The sequence below is a fragment of the Chiloscyllium plagiosum genome, unplaced genomic scaffold (assembly GCF_037043375.1).
Source record: "Chiloscyllium plagiosum isolate Xiang-an unplaced genomic scaffold, Cpla_swu_hap1 HiC_scaffold_12, whole genome shotgun sequence".
NCBI lineage: Eukaryota > Metazoa > Chordata > Chondrichthyes > Orectolobiformes > Hemiscylliidae > Chiloscyllium > Chiloscyllium plagiosum.
This window is the reverse complement of record NW_028270150.1, coordinates 82,133,916-82,155,368: the sequence shown is the minus strand read 5'-3', so window position 1 is coordinate 82,155,368 and position 21,453 is coordinate 82,133,916. Positions and strand designations below refer to the sequence as shown.

Genomic DNA, 21,453 nt, shown 5'->3' with positions numbered 1-21,453 from the left:
TTGAATCCACTTACTGCTTCTTTCTGGATTTCATAACGTAGACTGCGTATCATGGAATTTACATTAGAGACACAAATCTTCCAGTCTTTGCCTTCCTCGCTCAAATCGTATGTGGGGAAAATTGAACAAAGGAACTCTAGGATGAAAAAAAGGGGGAATTCAATAAAAAAAAATACAATTAACAAATCATTAAAATTTGTTAAGAGTATCATCTTTCTCCTTGTCTAAAGCATGCACAATGGTACATTTTTGTTTTATTGTAGAAATGTAATTAACTAGTTTACAGTTCATGAAACTAGAAATTATTTTACCAACACCGTACAATGCGCCCACTCGGCATCTACATTGATCAAGGGTATAAATGTTCTCCAACACAGAAAGGTCTAATTATTGTTGCCGAGTTTTAAAAATTTCAGTTTTCTAAATGTACCCGCTTATTAACTGTATATTCTCAGTTACCAAAAGGAAACGAGACAGGTACTGAATTATGATGTTAATCAAATACTACAACCTCATGTTTTTTTAAACTTCTGGCACAAAATTAAGTGAAAATGGATCAATTCATTAGAATTTCATGACCAGCTATTAATGATTAGATCAATTTTAAATACCACGACAGTGTTAAACAGTTAAACCAAGTGCTTAATACAATTAACACCTGTAGGAGTATAAAGGTACAAAACTGTAGCATTTTTGAGACAATTCAAATGTTACCCATCACCTAGAACAAGACCCACCTCGCAAAGCTGCAATCCTATTAGGATCCAGTGGTTTGATTCCTCTAGTTTTGTCACCTTGCATGTTACTATACATCAGGGTGTCCTTTGGGAACATCATCCGGACGAGGTAACGTGCTACATACTTTGGCTTGGTCTTCTGTCGTGCCTTCATTAAGAAGGCTGCAGGCACCTTTATATTTCGCCTGGGGTCACCCAGATACTCTGGGAATTCAAGAGTAACAAAATCATTGAACATGAAATAGGAACATGTTTATTTTTAACTAATAGCTGAAAATTAAAAGTCTCCATTTATTATACCAGAGGGGTAATGACAAAGGTACATTTTACGATGAGGGAAAAATCCTGCAGCACTTTTGTATTTTCTTCAAATTTTCTGATCTCGAGTTTGGTCAGGTCAGGTCTTCCCTCCAGCTTCTTATTTTGCCACGCAACAATAGTGGGAAGCCACAGTGTGTCTCAAAAATGTTTCACCATAAACAGCCTGAGTTATGACTTCCCAACAAGTCCAAGAGCTATTTCAGAGCTTACCGACGTTGGGAACCACACTGTTTTGCCAGTGACATGGAATCAGGCAGCCCAGAGGAGTGCTTTGCTATCTCGACTGGTGCTGTTACTGGATCATCTCTGATATACCCCATTTATACCACAGCAGGGTGAGTGAAATTATCTATTCATGCCAACTTGGAGGATCCGCATGCAATTGCCAGTCTCCTTAAGACCCTTAAAGACAGAAGATTATTTTATCCCAACAGCCTAGACTGGGTGTGCACCCGAAAGTTCAAATAAGGCAGTGGGTAATGTGCTCCATTTCCTCATTTGTTCATCATAATATTTATTTTGAGATCATACAAAAGGATGCTAAAAGCAGAGATATAAATTCATGCCTCATTTAGTTGTGATAATACAGATCAGTTTCGGACATTAAACCAACAAAAAACAGAACCAAGTTACCGTTCTAGTAGCTCACATTCAAGAGTTTAGCAGACTGGATTACATAAAGTGGGACCACACTAATGGCACCATTAAGTAGACTACTGTTTGTACAATGGTTGCTATTGCTATTACTCTGTTCTGAGACCACTGTCACAGTCTAGGTTTGGGACTTGTAGTCACTATGTAAATACAAATTCGTTCCTTGCACCAACTCATCACTCTGGAAATAAATTAAAGTACACACCCAAATGAGAGAGAGAGAGAGAGAGACATGTTCTTAAAAGCATTTGCAAGTGAATTTGGTTAGTGTCCTCTGTTTTTCATTGAATCCTGAGTCAGTTTAGTGAAACCCTGTCATATTAAATCATAACGTTTTCACTACATCAAAAAAGTGGCTCATCAGTATTTGGGTGAATTACTGTGTGGCATAAAATAAATGCACAAAAAGAATGATATCTTTGGAAATATTAATGGTATGTAGCATATCTGAAATCTTATTAAATTTTAAACTGCAGCTTATAATTTCAAAAAATAAAAGTCATGGAATGATAAAACTAATGCAGCTTCTTGAATGTGACCTTTCTCGTGGAGGGGTGTAGCAGGGAATCTAGGGGCGGGGATGTCACAACAATTTTGAAATTAGTGAATTGATAAATGCAATAAAATTATAACTTACACACAGAGACAATGTAGACACAATGATAAGTGGTTTGTAGACTGTTTTCCATTCAAGTGAAAGGTAAATATAGCTGGTTTGTATTAAATAAAGCTCTCTCATCCTGGTTTAACAGCTATCAATTTTCACTCCTGCATATGATGTTTAATTGGGAATCTTGCTTTTTGTTGAGACATCCCACAAAATTCCAGAACTATATTCACGTGGTTAACAAATATTTGTGATATATCTTTTTACCAGTTGGAAATATTTTCAACTGCAGTGTAGAATTCTGAAGATTGGCAGAAATATCTAATGAGTTGGATCAAAAATTCCGTTGAGGTTTCAGGAACTTCTTAGAATGCTATTTTCAGCTTTGTTTTGATATAATCAAATGAGAAATTGGGATCCATTTTTAAATCGTTAATCGCTTCCCATGGCCAATATTAAGACACGGGCACGATCATACTTTAATGCACAAATTGACAAAGTTTTATTTTAAGTCTTTTTAAAAAGAAGACAACTGAAGAGATTAATGATCAGAATATCCTGGATGCTGGAAATCAGAAACTAGTACACAGATTTCTGGGGAAACTCAGCAGGTCTATGGAGAGAGAAACATTGTTAACATTGAGTTCGATACAAGTCCTCTCTAGAGTTGCTACGATGATCAAAATGACAATCTCTTATTTTAAAGTTTGATCAGAGAAATAGCTATTTTTAATAAAACCTACCAACTTTCAATTCTTAATTTTGAAGAAATTCCTTGCATTTGGGTTTATTTCTTTATTTATTTCTAAAAAAACCTTAACATACATATATTTGAAATATATTTGTGTGGATATTTGTAGAAAGGTTTAACCCAAATGCAGCATGTCGTGCAATGTGAAATTATGTTTGGAAACCTGACGACTTGTTTGAATCTAGGTTTTAAACTCGACTTGAAATTTCTAGTTGGAACATTAACTGGATCTATCTTAATAACTGAACCTTATGGGATGGTCAAAATAAATTGAACTGACTTCAGATAGTGAATGCAAGGAAGCTTCCTCATTGTCATTGGCAATTTAATCTATTAACGTTGATTTGATAAATAAAGAACATTCCAATTTTTAAAAAATATAATTTTGCTTTCTGAGAAGAGCTTTACAACTCTAAGTCCCCTGGGCCGGATGGAATTTATCCTAGGATCCTCTGGGAAGATTGTCGAGCCTTTGGCATTGACCTTTAAATTGTCATTGTCTACAGGAATAGTGCCAGAAGACTGGAGGGTAATAAATGTGGTTCCCCTGTTCAAGAAGGGGAGTAGAGACAATCCTGGTAATTATAGACCAGTGAGCCTTACTTCAGTTGTTGGTAAAGTGTTGGAAAAGGTTATAAGAGATAGGATTTATAATCATCTAGAAAAGAATAATTTGATTAGGGATTGTCAGCACTGTTTTGTGAAGGGTAGGTCGTGCCTCACAAACCTTATTGAGTTCTTTGAGAAGGTGACCAAACAAGTAGATGAGAGTAAACTGGTTGATGTGGTGTATATGGATTTCAGCAAGGCATTTGATAAGGTTCCCCACAGTAGGCTATTGTACAAAATGCGGAGGAATGGGATTGTGGGAGATATAGCAGTTTGGATCAGTAATTGGCTTGCTGAAAGAAGACAGAGGGTGGTGGTTGATGGGAAATGTTCATCCTGGAGTCCAGTTACCAGTGATGTACCGCAAGGGTCAGTGTTGGGTCCACTGCTGTTCGTCATTTTTATGGATGACCTGGAATTGGGTGTAGATGGGTAGGTTAGTAAATTTGCAGACGACACTAAGGTTGGTGGAGTTGTGGATAGTGACGAAGGATGTTGTAGGTTACAGAGAGACATAGATAAGCTGCAGAGATGGGCTGAGAGGTGGCAAATGGAGTTTAATGCGGACAAGTGTGAGGTGATTCACTTTGGTCGGAGTAACCGGAATGCAAAGTACTGGGCTAATGGTAAGATTCTTGGTAGTGTAGATGAGCAGAGAGATCTTGGTGTCCAGTTACACAGATCCTTGTCAGTTGCCACCCAGGTTGACAGGGTTGTTAAGAAGGCATACAGTGTTTTAGCTTTTATTAATAGAGGAATCGAGTTCCGGAACCATGAGGTTATGCTACAGCTGTACAAAACTCTAGTGTGGCCACACTTGGAGTATTGTGTGCAGTTCTGGTCACCACAGTATAGGGAGGAGGTGAAAGCTTTGGAAAGGGTGCAGAGGAGATTTACTATGATGTTGCCTGGTATGGAGGGGAGGTCTTACAAGGAAGGGCTGAGGGACTTGAGGCTGTTTTCGTTAGAGAGAAGAAGGTTGAGAGGTGACTTAATAGAGACATAAGATAATCAGAGGGTTAGATAGGGTGGACAGGGAGAGCCTTTTTCCAAGAATGGTGATGGCGAGCACGAGGGGGCATAGCTTTAAATTGAGGGGTGATAGATATAGGACAGATGTCAGAGGTAGTCTCTTGATTCAGAGTAGTAAGGGTATGGAATGCTTTGCCTGCAATGGTAGTAGATTCGCCAACTTTAAGTACATTTAAGTTGTCACTGGACAAGCATATGGACGTACATGGAATAGTGTAGGTTAGATTGGTATGACAGGTCAGCGCAACATCGAGGGCCGAAGGGCCTGTATTGCGCTGTAATGTTCTATGTTCTATAACTAAATATATAACAATCCACTCAATTAATTTTAAGAGTAACAAGGTGGTATGGACCAGACCAGACCAGACACCCCCTCAAAACATTTTAAGAAGGTAACCTAGACCTTTGTGTTTTAATTAAAAGGACAATGTAAGAAGTGCTGCGTTCCAGATACAATTTGACTGGTCAAATTACTCAATGTTAAGCTAAACATAGTTTATTCAAACTAAAATATAACAAAAGAAAGGAGAACTTAGAATAACTTAACTCTATTGAAGATCTCAATAGATACAATAACTATTACTAATTAACTATTCCAATATAGTAACATCCCATAAATGCACCCCTTGATAAAAAAAAGCAAATTCAGAAAACAAATTTTCTCAAATACAATGCCTGCAGTAGGAAGAGAAGGCCCAACGTTTAGCTCTAGTCGAGGGCTGGGGGGGGTGGGGGGGAGAGAAAAGGAAGCATAGCTTCTACTTCTTCAAGACTTCAGCTGCTTCTGCTGAATCTAAAAGCCAAAGAAAACCCCTAGAAATCCTGGTCTGTGAGAACTGGCCGCACCCATTCAGGCTGCTTTTATTGTTCCAGCTTTTTAAAAAAAAACACAAGGCCTAACAAGCTGTTTACGTTACCACAGACTGCTCTTCACCCCTCATTCAATCTCTCGTAAAAGAAACCAGGACAAAATACACCTCTTAAAGCCTCAGCATTGTCACACAGAAACAATAAAAAAAGTCTCATGTAGTAAACACGAAACGTTCCAGTGATTTCAGTTTCTGATTTAAAGCATCAGCAGTTCTTTTGGTTTTTACTAAGCATTGATTTTGAACTCACTGAAATGAAAACATACTTTTTGGTATTTGATTATTACCCACCTAAACTCATTGTATCTGTGGACGAGGATGAAGGAACTTCAGGCTGGGAAAAGCTGGTTTGCTCTGCAGGACTGTCTGGAGTTTTTACATTACTGAACGCCTCTCTTTCTTGGGAAGTACAACTATCCTGAAATGGTCTTCGGGTGGGTTGCACTACATCACTGGCTTCTGAAGACGTAGGTACCCTGTTGTCTTGCTCAGCAGGAGCCTTCCCTTGGGCAAAGTCAGAAATGCCAATAACTGTTCCAGAGCACTGTACTGGAGCTTCTTTTAAAGACTGGACAGAGTGAATTGTGGGCAGAGGAGGGCTTGCTCTTCTTGCACTGCTGTACACTATTTGCGGCTGAGGCGAGGATCGTATGGGATTGCTTGGAATTGGAACCGCCACTGGCTCTTTCTCTACTCGTATCATGACCGGGGAAGGGTGGGACCCTGCATCCGGTGGTGGCATCCTGATCCTCACCTCCCTCTCCACGGGCTTCTGTACTTTCATTTTGGTGAGCGGCATCTGGTGGGTGTTTCCATAGGATACAGTCGTCAGTCTCTGCAAATAACAATTAGAATTAACAAGCAAGGAAGGGAAAGACCGGAGAATCCCAAAATGGAGGCAACATCACCTTCCCAATGGGTGCTGCATCCAAATTAAACTCTCCGTTAACAATCTTTTCTTTTCCAGTCAGTAGCATTGAAAAATACTTGTTTTCATAACAGATACAAAACACAGGCAAAGAGGTTTACCTTCCAGTTAATGTGGCTGTGGACAGAACAGCAAGAATTCATCTCCTCTCATCACCTGTTTAAGGTCATTTGGTAAGTGCAGTCCTTTAGCCAGAACTTGGCCTCAGGAGCAATACATTGACATGTACATACTGCACCACATTTAACGTGGCTAAACGTGGTACATTTCCGGTTCAAACAATCTGGATTAATAAAAGCACAAACTGACCTGAACTAATACGCTTAAATCCTAAGGAAAAATGTTTTAATCTAATTTTCAAGTCAACAATGACAAAGGAACTGCAAATCTGCGATGCTGTGATCCTGGCCAGTCAGGTTACACTTGTGTCTTGGTTTTGTGAAGACTGTGCAGTCAGGACACTTCAATGAAACAGTGAATTATACTGAATCCATTGGCTTCTCTCAGTCTCACCTTTTACAAGAATCACAGCATTTTTAAGCCCTTAACGGGACATAAAAGATGCCAAAGCACTCAATCAGCCTTCACACTTACTGTGAACATATAACATTAGAGTGCAGTACAGGCCCTTCGGACCTCAATGTTGCGCCGACCTATGAAACCAATCTAAAGCCCATCTAACCTACACTGTTCCATTATCATCCGTAAATTTATCTAATCTTTCTTTCAGTTCCTTTCTTTCAAAGGGGGGGGTGGGTGGTGTTGGTTGACAGTGAGTTGTGTGGATGGGGAGGGAGGCAGCAGGCCAGCTCATTGCAGAGTCACTGAGCTGTGTGAGTGACTCTACCTACAGTGAACTGAAGATGAGGAAGCTGTTTCAGAGCCCTCTCCTCACATCCACTATCAAAGTTTACCTGCAGCATCCTGGTATAGAGGAGACAAAAACAAAATGGGGCAGGAATTGTCCCCTGCAGTGGTATTTTCACATTGCAGTAGGAGAGGTACAGCAGTCTTGGCAGGAGGAAAATCCAGGTCAGGGATAGTAAAGCAGTAGCAGGCCTCCCTGCCACAGTTCACCCTCTTTTTCAAACCAAATATGAAACAACAGTGTAGTGATTCTGCTTTTATTATTGATCTCCCACACAGTGTTGTCTCTTGTTGCTCTCAGCTCTCTCACCCGCTGCACAGAAGCACTTTGCAAAGGCTGCATTCGATTGATGAGCTAAAGGACATAGAACATTACAGTGCAGTACAGGCCCTTCGGCCCTCAACATTGGTTTCACAGGTCGGGGCAATCTGAAGCCTATCTATCCTACAGTATTCCATTTTCACCCATATGTTTATCCAATGACCATTTGGATGCCCTTAAAGTTGACGAGTCTATTACTGTTCCACACCCCTACTACTCTCTGAGTAAAGAAACAACCTCTGACATCTGCCCTATATCCATCACCCCTCAATTTAAAGCTATGCCCCCTCATGCTCACCATCACCATCCAAGGAAAAAGGCTCTCATTGTCCACCCTGTCTAACCTTCTGATTATATGTCTCAATGAAGTCACCTCTCAACCTTTTTCTCTCTAACGAAAACAGTCTCAAGTCCCTCAGCCTTTTCCCATAAAATCTTCCCTCCATACCAGGCAACATCCTAGTAAATCTCCTCTGCACCCTTTCCAAAACTTCTACATCCTTCCTATTATACGGTGACCAGAACTGTACACAGTACTCCTATTTTCACACTTTCCAGAATTGTTAACACCCTCTCCTTAACATTCCCGTCTAGTCTAGTAGGCAGGATTTGGAATTAATGCCACTAAGGTGAACTCATAGAAGGATTTGAGCAGATGACAAAAGTGCAGGAAGTTTTTTAAAAATCATTCATGAAATGGGAGTGTTGCTGGCTGGGCCAACATCCGTAACCCATTCCAGTCTTCCACTGAGAGTGTGCACTGTTGTTATGCTGCAGTATAAGCCAGGCCTCTCAAGCTAATTCGTTATAATTTATTATTTTCATGGCATGTATCAGTGGCAGTGGCACATTTATTGTCGATGCTAAATTGTTGTGAGGTGGTGGTGGTGAGCTGCATTCTTGAATCACTGTAGTTTATCTCGTGTAGATGCAACCTCTGTGCGGTTAAGGACAGCGTTCCATCACTTTGACCCAGTGACACTGAAGGAATAACAATATCTTTCCAAGTCAGGATGATGAGTGGCTTGGAGGGGAACCTGCAGGTGATGGTAATCCCATATACCTACTGCCCTTGCACTTCTAGATGGTTGTGGTCATGAGTTCACAACATGCTTTCCAAGGGTGAATTTCTGGAGTGCATGCTGTCAATGGTACACACTGCTACCTCAATTGTGGAGGAAGAGAGTATCGAAAGTGCTGGATTGGGTGCCAACCAAAAAGAATTGTCCTGCATGATGTTGAACTTGTTGAGCATTGCTGGGGCTACACTCATCTCAGCAAATGGTGAGTATTCCATCACATTCCTGTCTCGTGCCTTGTAGATGCTGGACAGGCTTTGAAGAGTAGGAGTAGGAGTTGTGTTACTTGTTATAAAATTCACAGCCTCTGACCAGCTCTGCAACCCCATTAGTTACGTGGCTAAACCAGTTCAGTTTCTGATCAACACCCCAGAATTTTGAAATATCTTACTTTACAACACGAGAGATTGAAAAAGACGCTTAAAAGGCTAAACTTCTGTTTAGGCTTAAATCAAAGGGCTTGAAATAAGTTTTGTGCAGATTCACATCTATTTGCAAAACGAGCTGATCCACAAGGCACTTGATGCCTTTATCCAATAATAGCCGAGTTTCATTGCGCATACACCACATCTTTTTGCCTAAATCACAGCATTACTCACCGGTTTGAAAAACATTGGTTTCATTCTCCCCTGGTGCATCTCTGTGACTCTACGATGCAAAACATCAAATTTCTTATCCAGTCTCTGGATAGCAGCATACATTACCTGACAGAGAAATGAAAGACATGGAATTCACTGTATTCAAAGCAGTTAGAGTGGTTTTTCTTCCATTTTGTTGCAAAATGCAGAAAGATTGAACCACACATGACCTGTATCAAATACACAGAACTATAAATCAACTCAAACCACAAAGGTTGTGGATCGAAGGGCATTTAGGGTCAGCTTGCATTGGTAATTTAAAAAAAAATTTTCATGTGGAGAGTTTTTTTGCTGTTGGTAACTGGGATTACAAAATGCAACAACTTGAGTTTATGCCCAACTTGAGTTTATGTCCGTTGTACGGTCAATCATAACATTAGCAAATGATTCATTCATCCTGGTTACCAGTTTGGGACATCCCAAGATTAGGTTGTGGAAATTATGGGAACATGTTTGATTCATTGGGTGTTACTGGGAATGAAAGGAAGACTTGCAAACTCCCCACACAGAATATGGAATTCTCTGCTCCAATAGTGCAGTGGCTGAATTCTTTTCAAGGGACATAATGAAAAAAATAAATATTACAGGGTTTGTGGGAGATGCAAGAAAATATGTATCGAGGTGGCATATGTGGAGAACCGTTCCAGTGTTTTCACTATGATGATGAGATCTGTCCCACACCGTAACATTATATTATTCCAGGTACCAATAGCAAGGAGTTGCTGTTGAGACACATGGAGAGAGGAAGGTCAACCTTTATCATGAAAAAGCAACTGGGTCTCAATTACATCAAGGTAGAGAAAATAGGTTTATTCCTTAAACATCTTTGATCCAGTTGGAAGGTGAATGACATTAGGTGGAGTTTGGGGTAGGGTGTTTACAGTGGCCTTCCATCGTTGGTATCTGAGTTCACACCCACTACAGGCCAACAAAAGCCTGGACTATCGGATGGTTGTGTGTGAAATGAATTTGTACAGGCACTTCCTCGGTGACTCTGATGTTCAAATGTGATGTCTGCCGGAAGGGCCACAGCGCGGCCTGTGAGACGGAAGAAGGGAGGCACAATTTTAAAAAGGCAGGGGCAGTACTTCATTTCAGGCAGTGATGCAAAATGGGCACTATCCGAGGGTTATACATTATGCCTGATGTTTATTTCTACTTTGGAAAATTCAAGATCAGACACGGTGCATTAGGAGCAGCTGATCCGATACAAACGAGATACCATCTCCCAGATGAAACTCAATCCCAGAATCACCACATTGAAATTAATTTCAAATTGTAAATATTTTCAAATCAGCCTGTTCAGAGATGTTAACACGCACCGCTGGACTTGAACCCAGGTCTCCTGGCTTAGATGTGGGGACATGTGACAAAGCTGTCACTTTAACAAAGTTATTTTGTTTCTTTTTAAAAAGAAAGAGGTCGTAAAGGCAAAGGTGCCAAAATATCTGGGCCTAGTATAACAAGGGCAGGGGACTGGCTGGTACTCCCAATTCAGGTTTTTTCTAGTTTGGTTTAAGTTGTAGCAGAGAAGCAGATGCAGAGCAAAGCTTCCATGCTTCAACAGATGATCCCTGCCTGGCTTTTCTGTCTGAAATCTCTCCTGCCTGCAAGAACCTGCGTTTGAACTACCGTTCGCCAAGGGGTGTGTTCATGGGATGTTACGAGAATTGGAACAGCACCTTAGTTAAGTTGCTTCACTGAATCGGTTGAGTTTTCAAGTTGATAAGATATTCTAAATTTTGTTTTCTTTCATTCGTATTTCAACTGCAGTGTTTAAATAAATTCCGGTTCGCTTAAAGCTGAGTGGTGTGGCCAGCTGCATCACACCTGGAACACCCACTTCAGATCTGACTTTAAAATAAGAAAAAGTAGGATCTGGGCTAAACAAAACTCAGCTATTACTGGGCTAAAATATCTTGAGATATTTTGAAGGGGTCTGACCTGGTCCATAACGGACACCACTACAGTGCAATTAGAACCCTTTGGTTTTAATCTGTACATGCTCGAAAGCAATCGGAGGATTTTAATTCCTCATGGGTTCTCTTAATTTGTATCAACTGGGTATTAAACTGCATTCAGGTAATGGGCATGAACTGGGGAGTTGTTTCTGCTTCAGAGGGGCCCTCTTGCAGTGGTGTCCCTACCTCTGGACTGAGACACCGGGTTCAAGGCCCACTTGCATCAGAAGTGTGCATCAACATCCCAGAACAGGTTGATTAGAAAAATAGGTTTCTGCAGTTGTTGGGTGTGGAGATGCATGTTTGTAACAAGTATCTCTGTAAATGAAAGCTTATAAAGTATAAAGACTAGACTCCAGCTCTACATTTCGCTGCCTGGAGTATCATCGGATAATAGTCCAACAGGTTTATTTGAAAGTACAAGCTTTCGGAGGGTCAGGTAACCTGACGAAGGAGCAGCGCTCTGAAAGCTTGTACTTCCAGATAAACCTGTTAGACTATAACCTGGTGTGCTTTGATTTTTAAACTTTGTCCACCCCCAGTCCAACACCAGCACCTCCACATCATGGAGGATCACAGTTCTTTGTGTAGCTTCTGGTCACAACTTTGAAAAATCAGGAGAACGTCCACAGAAAACCACGGTCCATGTGCTTTAAGTCGAGTTTGAACCTTAAGGCTCAACGTTACTTCTTTTTGTTGGAGATAGGAGGGGGCTCAGTTTTCAAGAAGACTTAAAGAACTGCACAGGCAGTGTGGATCATCACAGAGCTAACCTTACCTGGCAGTAATTAAGAATCTCCACCAGTGTCCTCTGCTGATCGGTAACATAGGAACCTTCTGACATATCACTGGCCTGTGTAGAGAGGAGAGGGATTGCTTCAATGCAATTGTACAAAATGTAAGTGTCTGGTCTATGCTGCCCTGAATGTACTTAAATTTTCTAAGAGGCACTATATAAGCCATTGCTTCTTTGTACCAATTTTAAAAATTTCATCTGATGCCAATTAACAATTGTTGCAGAGCAGTTTATGAGACTATCGGTTATGAGATCCTGTCTGTGATAGTAGGGAGGTGGCAAATAGAGGCTAAGGACGAGAGGTAGGAGGTGAACCTAATCCCACAGTCACCAAAATACCAGGAACCAGGACCTTCCCAGTGCAAGACCCTGCCGTGGGCCTGAGGAGGGGACCTGTCATCTCAGTGGCCAGTTGGTTTTCTTGGAGTTCCCTTAAAATGTGACAACAGCAAGTCGGAGCCTCAGCAGCCAGAATTTTAAAATGCAGTCATGGGCATTCTGGGAGTTCAAATTGGGCCACATTCGATGCCTGTCCAAAGTCCGGCCCTTCTATGGAGTGAGCCCCAGCCTCTACATCCTCCATGTTCACTTGCCTCCAACATCGTCCTTAGGACCTTAAAAATCCTGTAACTTACCTTTCAGTAAGTTCCCTGGCCTCCTGCTCTCCCCCTTCCCAGGTCACGGCTCTCCCAGTCTCCTCCCACTCGGTGAGTTTGTAAAGGGCCCCCCAGAATCTGCCTGCCCCTGTGAAAGGCTGAAAGGTCCAACCATGGGCCTTTGTATAGGAAGACATTGGGACCCTACAAAAATGAAAGTAGACCATTCCCCCAAGGTCAATGGTGACCCTGTATTTGGCTACTCCACCTTTGTTTGATCCTGGTTTCAGACCGCAATAATCGAGCTCCCGCAAGCCACAAATAGGAGAACTATAAATTTACTTATGAGTCACTGTGAGTTGTTCAGGTGACCCGGTTTGCTCTGTTGAACATGTTGTATGACTTCATCAAAATGTGATGAGAAACATAATATTTGGCAACTTATAATGACTCCTAAAAACTGCAGTTTTGGCTGACATACAAGTCGTTAGGAATCACTACACCTTCTATCTGGGTTTATGATGGCATCTGGATTAAATCTCCCTCACTTTACTCATAACAATTTTCAATCCTGATCAGAATTTGTCAAAAAAGAACGTTTTAAAGAAAATGAAGATAGAAAACATCAAATAACATGCAAGCTGCCTGCCAGGACCCTTCACTATATAATCATTTGCTGAACCAAAAACTGCTGTGTCCTACAATTCCTCTTTTAAAGATTTTTAAAATAATGGCAGCTTGGTGGTTCCATCCTGTTCCCGAAGACAATTCATCAGAGGATCAGTTTTCAATACAACCTGCAATGAAGGAAGGAAGATGCCAAAGGAGAGAAGGAAGACTTTGAAGGAGAGAAGGTAAAACACTGCATCCTAATACTGAGTATCTCCAAGGGCAGTAGCAATTACCTCACTGACTGTTAAAAGATTATAGAAGAATATGCCACGCTGACCTTTTTCAGAAAGATAGTCGCATTTTTGAACACATAGGCAAGCTAGATGAATCTGCCAAAAGCATTTTACAACTCATAACTTTAAAAGGTCATCTGTGCACGGTATCTATACTTTTTAAGCAAGAACTTTTTAAAAACCATTTGGGTGCATCAGGAGCACACATTAAGTGAGACAAAAAACAAACGTAACAAGATGTGACAGGACAGTGTCTGTAAAACTCTGTTTACTCACACATTCATAGTCAGCACTGTAGTCATAAACAAAGTCGCCATTTTCTTCATAGTCCACATATTCTCCAGTGTCTCTGGTTCTGATCGGAGGCTGTAGATAATTTACACACATACAAACTGCTTAGCAGCAGGGGAAGACAAATCAAATAAAATTCTATTTGTACAGTGACCATTGGATGAGGCAAAAGTTACTCTTTTGTAGCTTTAAAGTGAAAGAGACATACCTGTGAACCTAAACAATTGCACACATTATAAGAATTACATATAAAAGATGATACTAATCTCCAAGCATACTTATTAGTGACTATGACTAGTCTGGCTTTCTGCTGTGCCCGGAGCTTTGTGCCCTGTCTTGATATTAAGTGTTTAGTTCAGAATTTGTTAGCAACCAACAAATGTCTGAATGGCTAAGTTAATGCCGCCATTCTTGGGCTCTTTCTTCTAACTACAATATTTTGATTTTGGTCTTTCAATCATCATGAAAAGGAAGTGATAATTATTCAAATTATTCAGGCCCCTTCACTTGAACGATACAGACTTTCATTGATTGTGGAATGAGTGAGTGTTCTGTTGACTCAGGAGAGGATTAGTTAGCTGGAGATCCCTTTCGGGGGTTAAGTGAGATTCTTTATATGAGAAGGAGCAGGTACCCCATTGCTACAAAGTTGCAATTTGAGAATCCTTTGATAGCTGGGAAGCGTCTTCAATAGCCAGGAGGTGAATGGTTGCATTTCTGAACTAACCAGAGGAACAAAATGGAGAGAATTTCAGGAAAAAAAGGCCTCTCTCCTTCGTCTGATGCCACTGCATCATTCAGTGGGACTCAGTACCTCCAAATGCACTACAGCATTTACTTCACTTACTTAATGACGATGGCAGGGCCACCAACAACAACAATTAATGCAAACAGCCATAACAGTTCACAACTGCAACATTCACCCGTATTATCTACCACAAACAATTCAAGTTACAGAACATTGTTGTCACTAACAGAGTGCATACATGTAACATGTCTGTCAGACTTTCCCATGTTGACCTCTTTGTTTTAGATGTACTAATGTTGCCTTTCCAAAAAAGTAAACTTCAGGCAAAAAAAAAAGAAGTAAATTTCAAGCGTTCATCTGACATTACCTGCAAATTTTTCAATGAAATAAAGCGCAAGGTCCAACTAGTTTGCCTTCTTTCAGCCCAGTAACGAAGTGCACAAGAACGGAACAAAAGAAACAATATCCTAACAGGATCTGGCTGCATGTCTGGATGCAAGAATGTGCACTAGTTTTTTTCCTTCTGTGGCCATATGACAACAGCTGAGGTGTAGACACACAGTGTAATATCCTGTGCCTGTGTGAAGGAAAGTAACAGTGGCATTGTGGCTTCATGGTTAGCACTGCTGCACCACAGCGCCAGGGTTCTGGGTTCAATTCCAGCCTTGGGCAACAATGTGGAATGTGCACATTCTTCCCCCTGTCTGTGTGGGTTTCTCTCCACTGTCCAAACGACTGGTTTGGTGGATTGACCATGGGAAATGCAGGGTTACTGGGTAGGGGTTTGGGTCAAGGCCGAGATGCTCTTTGGAGGGTCGGTGTGGACTTGATGGGCTGAATGGTCTGCTTCCACACTCTGGGGGATTCTATAAATCGATTGAATAGCTTAGCCACTTTATGTAATTAAAGGCTTCAGGTGAATAGACCCATCATAAAATGGCTAATTTGCTCACCAAATAAAGGAACCAAACACTCAGGCATCCAAAACCAACAGAGTAGAAATTCAGTGGGGATTCTTTTTCAAATGTTTAATAAGTTGCATTTTTATTTCTCTGCGAGCATTTTCATTCTCGCACTGGGTAGCAATACCTACTGCATTATGGATCGCAATTTTCCTTCTTTTGGGTCTGTACGTATAAGTGTATTCACCGGCCCTATGTCGAGCCTCATGTGACATGGCTCCAGGTGAAACGGCATTTCTGTTTGGCAGACACTCCTGTGATGAATTTCCTGTTGTTTCATTGTTACTCACACGCGGAGCATTAGCTGAGCCTTCTGCTCCGGATTTCTGTACTAGAGATCAGAGAATGGGAAAAGGAAAAGAGTCAAAAGTTCTTCTCAAAAACCTATATTTTTTTTTTAAAAAGTGACACATATTAAAAGGTCAATAACGTCCATGCCAAATCTAAATGCAAAATATAGTGGCTGCCAGAATGTGGAGCTCCCCAGCCAGAATACTTGAGTGCACAGCACAGAGGTGACCTGAGGTTTTGCAATGCACTGGGCAGTGCTTAATTTAGGTCACCATACGTCAAGAGGGAGCTACAAGTAGGGACAAGGGTCCAATAGCAAGAATTTCATATGAAACGTAGCACAGCAATGCCTAAGGTGAAAATTGAAAGATGGGATAGACAGAATACCGTCCCCCACCCCCCCGGAAAGAGACACACACACACACACCAGCCCCAGCTCTCCCGTCCCCATCTAGATGCGCTCCCCTTATTGCCAGCTTCCTTACCCTCCTCAGCCCTTGGGCACCCACCCTCTCCCTGCCATCCATGTGCCAACAAGCTCATGCCTTTGATGACCTCCAGCACTTGGGATTGGTGGCACTGCCTGTGACCCCAGCAATGGGCACTGCTCCCAGTGGCATTGCTGCCACTACAGAGCTGCCAGCCAATGATGGCTGGTCAACAGCTCTCCGAGCCCGGACTTCCTCCAGCACAAGGGGCAGGTACCTTCCCTTCAGCCACCTCCTGCCCTGTTGGAGTGTAACATAGCTGGAGGGCATCAGTAAGACATGTGTTCCCACTCATTCTTCGGATGACAGGGGTTAATCTAACAGGAGTGAAAATTATTTCGAAAGGATATTTAAAAATGTTTATTTGAAGACAAATGATCAAAATAATTAGACAGTTGTAATCGAGGACTAAATATGTAGCTTACGATAGAAATCACAGCTAATTACAGTAACAGGAAGAGAGAGATTTCACACAGCCAATGATGAAAAATACAAATCATTATTGTAAATGCAAAATGTGGTGGAGATTGATGAGCTCCACGCACAAACAGCATGTGACAATCACAGAAGGGTAGCTGAAAAATGATGAAGCCTGGGTGCTTAGTATGCAAGAATTTAATATGATCAGAAAATGTGAGGAAGGCATAAAGGGAAGCTGGCTGGCTGCATTGACTACAGATGATATTGCTAGGTTGGAAAGGGAGGAGGTCCTTGAGGAGCAAGGACAGAATCCATTTGATTTGGAGTTGAAAAGCATAGAGAATAAGATAATGCTTCTGGTGATCTTATATTACAGTACAAGAGAGGGAGAGGGAGCGGGAGAGGCAGAACACCAAATATGCAGATGTGCAAAAGCTATAGAGGTGTGACCTTAGGTTTCCAAATATTGACTGGAATAACGTAAAAGGAAAGGAAAGGGAGCAAGTAACAAAATATATTCAGGAGAACTTTCTTGATTGATATGTTCTTGGTTCACCTACAATAAGACATTGCTGGATCTGGTGCTGTGAGTGAGGTGGGCAAGTCGATGAAGTTTTGGTGAAGGAATACCTGAGACAGAAGTAGACCAACTAGTTGACTCTATAGAGAGCTGGCATGGGATGAATGCCCTCTTTCAGTGCCATAACATCTCTATGTCTCCGAGTGGCTGTTTCTTAGCATCTTTTAAGTTTGTCACTGCCAACAAATGTATTCTTCTTAGAACAGAAAGGAACAAATAATGAGGGTCTAGTTGTTAATCAGTATGGTTACTTACCATAAACTACAGCAGTTAGGTATCTTTTTTGGTTGCTTGTTTGTGAAAGGTCTTCAGTAGTAAGGGACGATGAACCATTTGGAATGTCCATCACTTCTGCTCCATTAAATATCACAGCTTCTGTATCATCTTCGACTTTAACTCTCAGATACGAATCTGCAGCAAAGTTTTAAAAAAGAACTGCTGATAAAAATTAAACAGTGCGCCATGACATATTTGAAATATTTATATTTTGATTTCTGTACCTCACCACTGAGATGTAATTCAAAAACAGAACTGACAAGATTATGATCACGATGGCCTATAATTAAAAACTGTACATGCAGTGAAATAAAAACATTCTGAACAAGAGTCATATCAGACTTAAAACAGGAACTCAACACTCTCTCCATTGTGCTGCTAATTCCTGGCAGCTGCTCCACTATTGCTGAGTTTCTCCAGCATTTTCTGTTTTTATTTCAAATTTCCAACATCTGCAGCACATTGCTGTAATATGACGTCTGAATCACACACTGGTTTGGACCATTCTTAACAGAAAATGCCTTTGATAGCAAGCTCAGTCCAAAGTCAAACCTTAAATAAAAATGCAAAACTCCCTCCCTTGAACAACTAACATTTCTTTCAGTTCCTTGTTGTTATATGTTGTGGTTGTAGGAATTCTCTGCTTTGGGCTCCTGTTCTGGCCAGCTCTGAGTCACTAATTGGCGGAAGGAAGGGACTGCTTTCCAAGTAACATGCTCTGTCACGCTCCAATTTTGTTATTTATAATATTTTACAATCCTGCAGCATTACATGGCTTCCAGTTTCAGAATGACCTACGATCAATAATCCCCTTATTTGCCTTCTCTTTTGATATCTCTCTCTGGGTTCTGTCTCGACCTATCCCACTCACCTCTCCCCACCTATTCGCTCGTTCCCATCCCCACACCCCCCAATCCCCACACTCCCCAATCCCCATCCACCCCCCTCAACCTCACCTTCAGCAAAAAGACTGGCTTTTTCCTCACTGACCTCGGTTCTGAAGGGTCACCGGACACAAAATGTTAACTGAGCTTAAGTCTCCACAGGTGCTGCTGAATTTCACTCAATTTCTGTTTTTGTTTCAGACATGTGGACAGGCTTTTGGTGGGGGGGGGGGGGGGGGGGGAACGTTAGGAAGTGCACTACTCATCACAGGGTTTCAAGCTTCTGACTGTTCTTATAGCTACTGCATTTATCTGGCTGCTTCAGTTCAGTTTCCGGTCAATAGTAACCCCTAGGATGTCAGCACTGGGTGATCCAGTGATGGTAAGGTCACCAAATGACAAGGAGAGATAACTACATTCTCTCTTATTGGAGACAGGCACACCCTGGCACTTTTGTAGCACAATTGTTATCAGACTTGGGCTGTCAAGTGATATTGTCCAGATCGGGCTGCATATGGACACTGGCTGCTTCATAATCTGAAAATTTGTGAATAATGTAACCATTGGCGAACTTCCTCAATTCTGACCTTATGATAGAGAGAAGACTATTGATGTAACTGCTGAAAGTGGTCTCTCTACCTTTTCTTATTTTAGATCCATGTGAGAATCAGGCAGGATGTAAACTGATCCATTACAGTCCATTATCAGAACAGTTAAAAACACTGTTGTAGATTGCAATAGCAGGTTAAAGGATGTAGCTCCAGAATAAACCAAACTGCTTTTGGTGTACACATAGCAGCTCATAGGTTCATAAAGGAGGCAGTGAGGTGACAGATGAAGCATGATGTATGGGTAGATGGGAAATATCTCTAAGACTGTAAGACGTAGCATGATATGGATCCAAATCCTACCATTGCCACCATCAAATGTGTGTTTATCTCTAGCAAACCCCTCAAAGTGAGATCGGGATGTGAGTGACATGGTATTGAAGAATACAACAGAACATTTCTTGCAGCTCGCTGTCGTATATGAATACAACAAAGGTCTGGGCTAGTATTAGGCGTGTCAGTTACAAACAGCAGTAAGCTTTCACCACCAAGTCACTTAAGTTAAGACGGAGTAGGAGATCTTTATGCCTTCAGATATACTGACATACTAACTGAGACATAATACAACTGGAAGGCAGTAAGTGTGAGGAGAAGAGTCTCAAACAGCATTCCAAAAAACTGGGACAAAATGCCAGAGAACTGAAGTGGTCTAATCAGTTCCATCTATACCAGAGTGGTTTCCAGGGTCAGTAACCCAACTTGATCATATCCCTGCCCTAGACAAATATATTGTGCATGGAAACCGTTTATATAGAGATGAGTCTACTACATTTCACCTCAATGGGAGTCTGGCCTCATGTTCCAGGTGAGGAGAAAAGTCCACACATTGTACTATACAAGGAATTTGTTACAATGCCACACAACAGATTTGTGAGGAACATTACAGGCCATGAAATAAAAAAAAACTGTAGCAACATAGGTACAAAAGTGCATAAGTGGCAGGTTATAGAGAGTAACAGTCAATGCATATATTTCTAGCTGCAGTAAGATTTGCAATGGAGCTCCTGAGGGGTTGGTATTGGGACTTGTAGTGATTGGAGCCAAGTTAACTTTGTTGATTACAAGGTCAATGATTGGGTTTGTTAACCTCGGCCAAATCAGGAAAGCCCTGGTTGACTAAGAGAACCAGGAGGTAAGAATCTACTCAGCTCCAGATGACTGGCCACAGCCAGTATACTGGGCAGAGGCAAATAAAGGGTAATGTGGTGACAGGATACCAGTCTCTGTGCTGTTATTTCAGGACTTGTGCTTTTCCTGATATATATTAATGATCTTGTATGGAATGCTATTTGGGACTCTACCCCTCACAATTGGTGTGCAGAGGACAATTTCAAAGTTTGCAAATGACACAGAACTTGGAAGAATTGCACATTGTGAGGATGACAATGGAGAACTACAAAGGATACTGTAAGGTTCATGGAGTCAGTGGACATGTGGCGGACCTGTGAGGTGATATATTTTGGTAGGACAGACACTAAAAGGAGACATAAAATAGGGGCTACCAGTCTAAAGGGCTGAGGGAACTGGGTGTACATATGCACAGACCATTGCGGTTGGCAGGGCAGTGGAGAGAGTAGTTAATGAAGCGTACTGTGTCAGGCTACTGCATACAGTATCCTGAGCTTTAATAATAAGGTCAAGAACGTAGTGCTGGAAATGCACAGAAGATCAGGCAGCATCAGAGGAGCAGGAGAATCGATCTTTCGGGCATAAGCCCTTCATCAGGAATGAGAAGGGCTTCCTGATGTCTGTAGTCCTCACTGTCTCCTTTAATAATAGGGGCATAGATTACAAGAGCAAAAAAATCATACTGAATTTGTATATGACACCTGATAGACCTCAACTGGAGTATTCTGAGTGTCATGTTATTGGAAGAAAGTGTACACATTGGAGAGAGTGCAAAAGCAATTTATACAAGAATGCTTCCGGGGAAGAGGAACTTCAGTATTGAGGATAGACTGAAGAGATTGAGACTGTCCTATTTCGAGAGAAAGACCCTAAAAGGAAATCTGATAGAGGTTTTCAAAATCGTGAACTGGCTAGATATATTTATAGGAAGAAATTGTCCCTCGTTATAAAACGAATAGGAACAACACGGCATAGATTTAAAGTGATTTGCAAAAGGACCAAATGTGATCGGAGAATAAACGTCACACAACGTATATTTAGCATATGGAATGCATTGCCTGGAAATGTTGTGGGGGCAGGTTAAATTGAAACATTCAAGAGGGCT

At 41.3% G+C, this 21,453-nt stretch overlaps 1 protein-coding gene across 9 annotated transcripts in view; it reads right to left on the bottom strand.

Moving 5' to 3' along the window:
• Positions 1–21,453, bottom strand: part of LOC122554989 (uncharacterized) — a 62,093-nt gene that overhangs the window by 28,224 nt on the left and 12,416 nt on the right. For 6 of the 9 annotated variants that reach the window (XR_006313129.2, XM_043700494.2, XM_043700495.2 and 3 more), the window contains exons 2-9: positions 17,708–17,863; positions 15,805–16,004; positions 13,949–14,038; positions 12,154–12,228; positions 9,376–9,480; positions 5,872–6,415; positions 738–941; positions 15–136 (exon numbers count right to left, since the gene is read on the bottom strand). Coding sequence is in view for 8 of the 9 variants with exons in the window: in XM_043700494.2 (XP_043556429.2) it covers positions 15–136; positions 738–941; positions 5,872–6,415; positions 9,376–9,480; positions 12,154–12,228; positions 13,949–14,038; positions 15,805–16,004; positions 17,708–17,863 (1,496 nt within the window). In the remaining variant the exon portion in view is untranslated. Of the gene's footprint in view, positions 1–14; positions 137–737; positions 942–5,871; positions 6,416–9,375; positions 9,481–12,153; positions 12,229–13,948; positions 14,065–15,804; positions 16,005–17,707; positions 17,864–17,952; positions 18,195–18,321; positions 18,346–21,453 lie in introns of those variants that run through there. The other 3 variants (XM_087992988.1, XM_087992987.1, XM_043700498.2) reach the window with 3 other exon arrangements.